This window comes from Hipposideros armiger, unplaced genomic scaffold, assembly GCF_001890085.2.
Source record: "Hipposideros armiger isolate ML-2016 unplaced genomic scaffold, ASM189008v1 scaffold_180, whole genome shotgun sequence".
Lineage (NCBI taxonomy): Eukaryota > Metazoa > Chordata > Mammalia > Chiroptera > Hipposideridae > Hipposideros > Hipposideros armiger.
In genome coordinates, this window is record NW_017731530.1 from 1176671 (window position 1) to 1186739 (window position 10069).

At 40.5% G+C, this 10069-nt stretch overlaps 1 protein-coding gene across 1 annotated transcript in view; it reads left to right on the top strand.

Moving 5' to 3' along the window:
- Positions 1-61: 61 nt before the first annotated feature.
- MRAP2 (melanocortin 2 receptor accessory protein 2) overlaps positions 62-10069 on the top strand; it is a 33921-nt gene continuing 23913 nt past the window's right edge. Inside the window, exons 1-3 of the mRNA XM_019652472.1 lie at positions 62-510; positions 3836-3969; positions 6789-6855. Of these exons, the coding sequence (XP_019508017.1) occupies positions 485-510; positions 3836-3969; positions 6789-6855 (227 nt within the window). The 5' untranslated portion in view covers positions 62-484. The remainder of the gene's footprint in view (positions 511-3835; positions 3970-6788; positions 6856-10069) is intronic.

Consider the following 10069-nt stretch of genomic DNA (forward strand, 5'->3'; position numbering starts at 1 on the left):
AAAACACCGCCTTACTACAGCCTTCTGCTTGTTTGTCATTGTGCATTTGATGGCCCAGTCTGATTAATTTGAAACTTGGATGAAAACACATTGCCTCGTGGACTTGTTCAAGGGTGCTAGGTGGCTGCTTTAAAGGAGAGGCCCGAGGTTTTGTCCTCCAAACCTATCTTTAGGATTCAAGGACTGAGAGCAAATAGCAGTGGTAACAAAAGCCCCTCCTTTTATCTGAAGGCTACCAAAATGGTGGCTACTCCGGGAGAGGTTGTCTAGCATTTCCTCTGCTACCCTGGAGGACCTCTGGGAGGCTGGCTCTGTTATTCACTCACTCTTATTTCCAGGTATTTATTTGTCAGGGCTCTGCTCCCCTCTTAAAGGACAGCCTTTCTGCTTTCAGGACATTGCACATGTGACTTTTATCACCCTTTGGTCCTTAAATGGCTCATTTAGGTAAACAGGAATGGGATAAAGGGAAGAAAAAGAAGGAATGAAGAAATACTTTCTCTATAGTAGGTGAGTGGTTGATATTTCCTGACTTCTGACTCTTTCACAGATATATTTTATTTGCTACTTCCTGGCCAGCCCTGTGAGGTAGTGTTAATTCTTCTTTCGGACCTGAGAGAGTAGCAGAGACACCTGATGGACCCGTGGGCCTCGGCCACCACAGACGGGGGCCACCACTGTGCCCCAATGTGGAGAGTATCAGAGCTGTGGGGAGACCTGCTTAGACAGGACATGGAAAACCCTGTCCCAGCTTTATTTCCTTCATTGTTTTATGCACTTTTAGTTATTTTTCTGTTAACTATTTTGACACTAGATGAAGCCTGGTGCTTCTCTCTGCTCTGCTTATTACATTGTGTATAATGTTGATTTCCAATAAAAATGATATGATCAAACCAGACTTCATCTTACTTCTATTAAACAAAGAGAGAGAAAGAAAAAGATTATTACCATGTTTTTGACTTGATATAACAGCATAAATCCCATGGGGTACATGCTTTTCATTGTAAGTTTTAAACCATCTAAATGAATGCCTTTGAGTTATTTTTTATTATAATTTTATTCATTTTTCTAGAGCAAATAGATTAATTAACTACATGGTAAATATGATAGGAAGTGGCTGACAGGGGAGTTGGTGATGTTTAAAAACAAACCTAGGCTTTCCTATCTCAGGCTACCCTTTTCTTAGCTAGTAATCATACTGCTGGCTAGTATTTATTGATCTTAACTTGGGTCCTGCTACTATATTTCATGCAACATCATATTTAATCTACTTATATTTCATATAACATCAAAGCAGTTTTATGAAACAGCCACTAAAATTATCTTCATGACTCAACCACCCCATGAGTCTAGAAGTAGGGTTGGCAGACTCTTTCTATAGAAGACCAGAAAGTAAATATTTTATTCTGTGGGCTATACTACCTCTGTCACAACTACTCAGCTCTGTTGTTGTAACACTAGAGAATCATAAGAAGTATAAAAGAGGGTGGTTGTGTTCCCATAAAACTTTATTTATGGACATTGACATTTCAATGTTATATAATTTTCTCATGTCATGAAACATTACTATTATTTTGATTTTTTTTCAACCACTAAAAAATATAAAAATCATTCTTTATTTGCATCTATACAAAAGCAGGTGGTGGGCCAGATTTGCCAACCCCTGATATAGATGAGGAGAATATGTAGGGGAGGAGGAATGGGTCAGGATGGTGTGGTAGGAAGGACACTCCTGCCAGACAGAATAGTATGTGTGCAGGTAGCGGAGAGCATGAACTATTTGAGGAAATGCAGTCAATGTAAGTGCAGTTTGATAGGCTATATGGCAAAACAAGAGGAGACAGGAAGGCCCATGTCATGACCTTGTAGGACATTTTAAGGATTTTGGACCTTTTTCATAGAAGGCATTAAAAATATTATGTAAGTAAAGGAATGACAAGGGCAACTTGTCGTTTTAAAAGATCATTGGCTTCTGTGTTGAAAGTGGATCACAATTGCTTAGTAAAAATAGAAGCAGAAAAACCCATTTCAAGAAGTGGGCCAGGTGAGTGATGGTGGTGGCTATTAGCGACCGTAGCCAGGATCATTTCCTGACAACAGCATCTTCAGGTAGCCAGGATGATCAGCTTTGCAGATGAGCAAAATATGTCTTGTAGAGATTAATGTCTTCCCTGGCTACATAGCAAACAAAGGTGGAGCAAAAGATGAAGACCTGGGTCTCCCGACTTTAAATCCAGTGCCTTTCCCTGTATGTTGTGAAATTCTGAACATTCTGAAATGGAAATTATGGTTATTTTAATCTGCCCTTTATCTCTAAACCCTACACATGAAGAAGTATTCCCTTCTCTCTCATAAAAGCTCATAAATGAGGATAGTCCTTTTTGGGTTTGAGTTGTTAATTTTCATTTCCTGAGGAAATTAATTTTGTTGTTGAGGGAAATAACTCCTTGTTCAAGTAATAGAAAGGCCAAAGGTGATACTGTGGTAGTAGTTTTATGTTATTTTTGTGCTGGCATCAGAAAGGTAGTTGAGTTCTTACTTAAAGGTCAGCTTTTCTTAAAATGTGCGTAGGTCTCTGTCCCAAATGAGTATTGGCATATTCTCTTCTACCTTTGGAGGGAAGATTCCTCTGAATGGGCATTCAGAGTCACACTCCATTTCTGACACTGGCACACATCACTGGATCAGAGCACTCCATATTTTGAATAATATGCCGAGGGTTTGTTTGGAGTCTGTTTTGATGGAGTCCAGGACTGGGAATGGGGAAGAAAGTAGGAGAGAAAGGTGAGACTCATGCCTTGGCGCAGAGGGGTGGTGATAATTTTGCCTCAGCTTCTCTGGGGGTTGGGCCCTAGAGGCGGCAGTGGGTGATACTGTCCCATGGTGTGGGGTTGGGAGAAGGGCAACTTTAGAAAGATTTTGGTGGGTGGGACTCAGTGCTGGTAAATGCTCAGTGAATCTTGGTTTCAGCTGGTATTTCAATCAGATTTTCCCTAATATTACTGTTATTTTTCACTTTATATTCCTTCCCCATTATTAGGGAAGGTCTGTGGGGTCTTGATCTGTGTCGCAAGCATCTCATAATGTACAAAGTTTTGTACACAGTCGATGCTCAGTATTGAATACTGGCTGTGTTGAGTTGTCATCTTTGGCGTTCGTGCTGCACACTGCCACCTCTTTTCACAAGTTACAATTTTCTAATCTAAAATCATCATAAAGAAGATACTTGGGACATCCTGAAAATAGGACAAATTTCAGGAGTAAGCAGTCGGCGAGAAGTGGACTTCCACTGAGGACCTTCCCCCATTACATAAGTCTTATTGTCCATTTCTCTTCACCCCATTTCAATAGACTTAGGTTACATATCTTTATTGTTGCATAGTAGGTGCTCAATAGCTCAATACTGAGCTAGTTCACTTCTGATACTGATTTTATTTGTTCTCTGTAGGCTCTTTACATACTTACGCCAATATAGGTGGTGAGGCAGAAGTTATAAGCTCAGATTTTTATGAGCTCTCTCCCTCCCCTTTCTTTCCTCATCAGTTATTAAAAGTTGATTATGTGCCAGGCACTGGATTAGGTTCTGGGGGACAACAAAAGAAAACATGGTGTCTGATTTCAAATACATTCCAGTTTAGTGGAGAGATAAAAGAAAATAACGGGCACTTGGTCTGAGGCATGGGCAGCTGGTGAGGGCCTCTCCCTGACCTAGTAGATAGGACCTCCCCCTGGCCTTTGCCTGCTGAACTCCTAAATGTGCTAAGAGCAGTTAGAATACCTGCGCACTCATGGGTGAATTAACAGGTTCTGCACTTGCCTTTCTCCATTTGTGCAGGGTGGAGATGTCTGCCCCGAGGTTAATTTCTAACAGAACGTCTCAGCAGTCTGCATCTAATTCTGATTACACCTGGGAATACGAGTATTATGAGATCGGACCAGTTTCCTTTGACGGCCTGAAGGCTCATAAATGTAAGTCTTATACAATCTCCAGTGTAAGCATAATATGCATTTGTCTTAACCAGTGCAATCCCCAGTGATTGCTTTTTCTGAACATTCTGTATTTTTACATAACTGTGTTCTCTACCCCCCCAAACCCCAAAACACACCCCTCCAAACAGGCTGATTGCTCAAGTATGGTATTACGTGAGGGCCATGGTGATTCTGAGTGACAAAGGACTTGAAAGATTCCTTTAGTGAGGGAACTTGGATCAATGTCATTCTCAGATTGAGATATTTTGTTAAAGCATTAACAATTCCTGCTCTGCCAACTGTAAACATTTGGACTACCAAAAAATGTGACAAAAGTAGAATCTGGAACTATTAACTGAAAGAACCCTCTTTGGTCACACATAGTCAACGGCATTCTTTCAGCTCCATTGGTTTTCTGAAGCTGTGAAAAAAAAACAATCTATCTGTGGTGTTTATAATGATGGACAAGAAGAGCCTGCGATCACTCCTAACTCTGAGGTATAGGCATGAATTGTGTTTCGTGTTATTGGAGTGATGAGTGATCCAGCACGGAGCAAGGGAGGATAATCCTGTGAAAGGTTTGTGTGCAACTCCAGTCATAACTGAATGCTGATGGGCCAGCACGAAGCATCTTCGTTTTCTTAAGTACAGTTGGCATAATAAGCAGGAATTGCTGCTGTCTGCTCCCAGGTCAGACATTTATGTTGTGGCGACCCCATAAATATTCCAAAGATGTTTGGTAGTTTCAGAATGAATATCTGCAGCACTACCAAAATTTTAGGTTCATAACTGGTTCAGATTAAGGGGACACATTAGGGAATATAAGGGAGGTTAGAATTGGAGACACAAATGTGGCAAAGGAAATGCTTTTGCTCCTTTACTTCCTGGCAGCCACCACTCCGGTGAATGTCTTGGCATTCATGATCCCTCAAACCCACTTGCTGCTGTCTTGCAAGGAGGACATTCTATACTTTTTTCAGCTTTACTGAGGTATCATTGACAAAATTGTAATATATTTAAAGTGTACAAAGTGAGGAGTTGATATATGTATACACTGTGAAAGGATTTCCCTCCATTGAGTTAGTTAACATATTAGTTACCTCATATTTCTGTCTATTTATTTATTTGTGAGAGCATTTAAGTTCTCTCTTGCAAATTTCAGTTATGCAATACAGTATTATATACTATACTCGCCATGTTATATGGTAGATTCTCAGAGCCTATTCATTTTTTAACTGAAAGTTTATACCCTTTTACCAATATTTCTCTATTTCCCCCACCCCTCAGCCCCTGGCAACCACTTTTCTAGTCTTTGTTACTATGAGTTCAATTTATTTTTCTTCACATTGCTCATATAAGTGATACCATGCAGTATTTGTCTTTCTCTGTCTGGCTTACTTCACTTAGCATAGTGTCCTCCAGATTCCTCCATGTTGCCATAAATGACAGAATTTTCTTCTTAAAGGCTGAATAATATTCCATAGTGTGTGTGTGTGTGTGTGTGTGTGTGTGTGTGTGTGTGTGTGTGTGTGTGTGACATTTTCTGGATTCATTTACCCATTGATGGGCATTTTAGGTTATTTCCGCACCTTGCGAATAACGCTGCGATGAACATGGAAGTATAAATGTCCTCTTCAGGATAGTGGTTTTGTTTTCTTTGGATATATACCCAGAAATGGAATTGCTGCATCATATGGTAGTTCTATTTTTGATTTTTTTCAGTAATCTCCATACTGTTTTCCATAGTGCCTGTACCAGTTTACATTCTCACCAACAGTGTACGAGGGTTCTCTTTTCTCCACATCCTCACCAGCATTTGTTATCTCTTGTGTTTTTGATAATAGACATACGTACAGGTGTGAGGTGATACCTCATTGTGGTTTTGATTTGCATTCCCTAATAATTAGTGATGCTGAACATCTTTTCATGTACCTCTTGGCCATTTGAATGTCTTCTTTGAAAAAATGTCTACTCAGGTCCTTTGCCCATTTTTTAACTGGGTTGGGTTTTTTAAACTTTATTTATTATTGATTGATTGCTGTTGAATTGTATGAGCTCCTTGTATATTTTGGATATTAACCGCCTATCAGATATGTGGTTTGAAAATATTTTCTCCCATTCCATAGGTTGACTTTTCATATTGTTGATGGCTTCCTTTGCTGCGCAGAAGCTATTTAGCTTGATGTCATCCCACTTGTTTATTTCTGCTTTTGTTGCCTTTGCTTTTGGTGTTAAATCCAAAAAATCCTTTTCAAGACCTATGTCAAGGAGCTTACTCCCTATGTTTATGATCATTATTTTGAACTCTATCAGGTAAATACCTTATCTCTATTTCATTAAGATATATTTCTGGAGACTTATCTTGTTCTTTTGTTTGGAACATATTCCTCCATTTCTTCATTTTCCTTGACTCTCTGTGTTGGTTTCTGTGCCGTAGATAACAGCCACCTCTCTAGTCTTGGTGGAGTGGGCTTGTGTAGGAGATGAGCCTTGTCATTCAGCCAGGCCTGAGCTCGTTGTTCTCTCTCAAACTTTTATGATCGTCCAAGCAACTGTGTTAGTTTTTAGTGGCTCTAAGTAGCTGACAGTGTGTTAAGACCTGTCTGTGTCCCAAAGGGGAGGATCATGGTCAGCACCTAGATGCAGTCTGAGTAGAAGCCAGATCCTCAGGCAGCAGCTGGAAAGGTATGTAGTTAAACCCTTTTTAGGGAGGAACTGAGAGATGGGTATTTTGTCTGCTCCCTCTGTGCTGGGTCTGTTGTATAGCCATGGAAGAGTGCTCCCGGACTTGCTAAGAACTACTTCTTTGTTTACGATAGTCCTGTGGGACTCAGATGCAAGCCCCATTGCCTATCAGAGCCAGGAGATTGGAGGCCTGTCCCTTGGGTAGGTGCTGCAAAAGCTGGGGCACCAGACCTGTGTACAACCTCCTTCTAGGGAGATACTGGCAGCTTGGTTTCATTATGGGGTGAAGGGAGTGGGGTAAAGGGAGAGGCCTGGGGAGGTGTCCAACAGCACTGGACTCTGGGAAGGATCACAGCCAGCTCCCAAATGCCTGCTAAATTAGAAGCCTGGTCCTCAGGCAGCATCTTTTATTTTATTTTATTTTACTTTATTTCATTTTATATTTTATTAGTTTCAGGTGTACAAAACAATGTAATAGTTAGACATTTCACCCCTCACAAAGTGGTAACCCCTCTCCCCCAATCTATTGCCCCTCTGACATTGTGTATATCTATTGCAATTCCATTGACTCTATTCCCTATGCTGTACTCCATATCCTGTGACTATACTGTACACCTGAAGCTGAAGCTGAAGAATATTGTATGTCAACTATAATTTTATATATATATATATTGGCAGCATCTTTTGAAGTAAGCATACACCCTTTCAGCGAAACACTGGGAGATGGGCATTTTCGCCTGCTCCCTCTGCACTGAGCCCTGGGGGGTAGCCATGTGAGGACTCGTGTGCCCTTTAAGAGCTCCTTCTTTTTTTGCTATAATCTTGGGGTTCTCATGGATGCAAGCCCTGTGGATCTTCAGAGCTAGATATTTGGGGGGCCCATCTCTCTGGTGGGAGTCTCAAAAGTCAGGGCTCTAGATTATGGTCCAAACCCTTCCTTCCTCAGGCAAAAGGTGGGAGTTGGGGGTTCCCTCCAGATTGTATGTTGCTGTGCTAGGGGTGAGGTTTATGGGAAAAAATGTGTGTCTGCCTTTCCTATTCATTTAGATGTGGGTATTTTCTCATTTGCCAGATATGTAGGAGTTGCTCAGCTGGTTTCTGGACCTTTTTCAGAGGGAATTACTCCAGATGTAGCCATATATTTGGTTTGTCCCTGGGAGAGGGGGATGGCAGGAACCTCCTGAGTCTCCATCTTGGTCAACACCCCATTTCAGCTAATTAAGTGGATTAGCCCGTGTCCCCCAACTCCTGTTGCAGGAAGGACGGTCACAGCCCATGCTTCATGTGCAGGTCCAGAGGGCTCAGATGCCAATTGTTTGCTGGTGGCTATGGCGGTGGCATCTGATAGTGCAATTAGAGGGATGGAGGCAGCAATACTCCTGCTGGTTTCCACTTTCAGAGTTACTCATTTCCTGGATAGAGGGTTTCTATTTTTGTTCTTTAAAAAATCATTAACTACATATCCTTTAACTCTGAAGTAAATAGTAATAATTAAATGTTTTCACTCACTCCTTTATTGATGTCTGCTCAGTAGTTCTTTGTGGAGATTTTAAAAAGCACATGGAGTCCATTAGGATATGCTGTCATTGATTGTCTGATGGAAGACTGTTGCTGTCAGGGTGTGCAATCACCCTCCTTAATTTAATTCTTAACTCTGTTGTTTTTCTAGAACAGTCTTTAATCAAGAACACTTGCTTATTAAGATTTTAGTGGAAATCAAAATGACTGGGCAAATTGCCATATTTCCCTGTAATACAGACTTTTTATACCTTGGTGACTAAAATTTTATTTTTGTGTCAGTTTGCTTTGGCCTCATTTTCTTAGTTTAAGTGGCAAAGAAGACAGACCTGCTGCTGTAATTTTGGTTGGTACATGTCCAGAGATGAAAATCTTTAAGTATATTACACTCTAGAAATGATTATAACTAGAAAAAATTCCTGCAAAACATAAGCAAAAGCGTAACACATCACATATTTACTTTCCCTACTATACCATTAATAAAGAGTACTTTTGTTAGTTTTAGCATTTACACCAGGAAAAAGCAAAAATGCCTGGGTGAGGAGTCCTTACTGTTCTGATGTAGGAAATCTGGTTAAAGTAGAGGTCCTTAGCTTCAGGAACCTGACAATATATGAGAGACATGGAAAAGAACAAAAAACAAATTTAAAAAATCCCTCATTCATTCAGGAAAACAAAAAAGATGAAGCCAACTATTGCAATGTGTACATTGGTGTAGTCTTTTCCATTTTAAAATGATATGATTCTGACCTTCAAGTGTGTCTCCTTGTTTTGCCGAGCAAAATTCCAAGCTAGTTAGGTACAAGTTCAAAAGAATGGAAGCAAGATGTTTCAAGGTCAGGATAGAGTGACCATAACAGTTATCTTCATTTGCTTTACCTATAACACATGGCAGCCACAGCTACATCTTTAGTTAGACTAAGTTCTTCTACCTCCTGAAATTAAGATTCCTACCTTCGAAGGGTCTTTCATGTGACAAACAACCTCTGATGGTTATTTGAATTTTCCTTTTGCCCTCAGTTTTTAATCTGGTATTAAACCTTATAATGTATCAAAAGTGGAGATATATATGACATATATGTGGTACCAGCAGAATGGACATTCATTCGTTCAGCACGTATTTATTGAGCACATGTACGTACAATACAGTACTATTTTAAGCACTGGAGATACAACGGTGAACTGAAAGGCAAAGAGCTCCTCTTATAGATCTTGCATTCTAGCGGGAGAGACAGCCAGTAAATAAGTTAAAGAAATAAACTATGCCAGATGGTGATAAAAAAAGGAAAAATAAAGCAGGAGAAGGAAGGTGTGGAGTGTAGGGTAGCCATGGAAGGCCTTACTGAGAAGGAAAAATTTGGGAAAAGATTTGATGGAAGTGAGTGGTTGAGCTATAATACATTTGGGGAAGAACATTCCAGAAAATGCTCCATGGCAATAGTGGAATGGAACCTGTAAGGAACAGCAGGGAGGCCAGCATGGTGCCAAAGGAGTGAATAAGAGGGAGAACAGCAGGAGAGGAAGTCAGATAATGGGGAAGAGGGCACTGGGGCCTTAGAAGTCATGCTAAGGACTTCGGCTTTTTTTTTTTTTTTTGAGAATTCATTTGAGGGTTTGGAGACGAGAAATGGTATCTGGCTTAGGTTTCAATGAAACCACTCTATAGCTATAGAAAGAAGAGGATGAGATTGGAAGCAGAGAGCGGTCAGGGGGCTATTGCAGTAGACAGGCAGCTTGATGATTGTGGCTTAGACCATGGTGGGGGCAGTTGAGTGGTGAGAAGTCCATACATTCTGGATATTGTTTTGAATACAGATCAGACAGGATTTGTCAATGGATTGGCAAAGGGATGGAGGAAAAGGAGAAGGGCCGAGGATGATGTGAAGATTTTCGATCT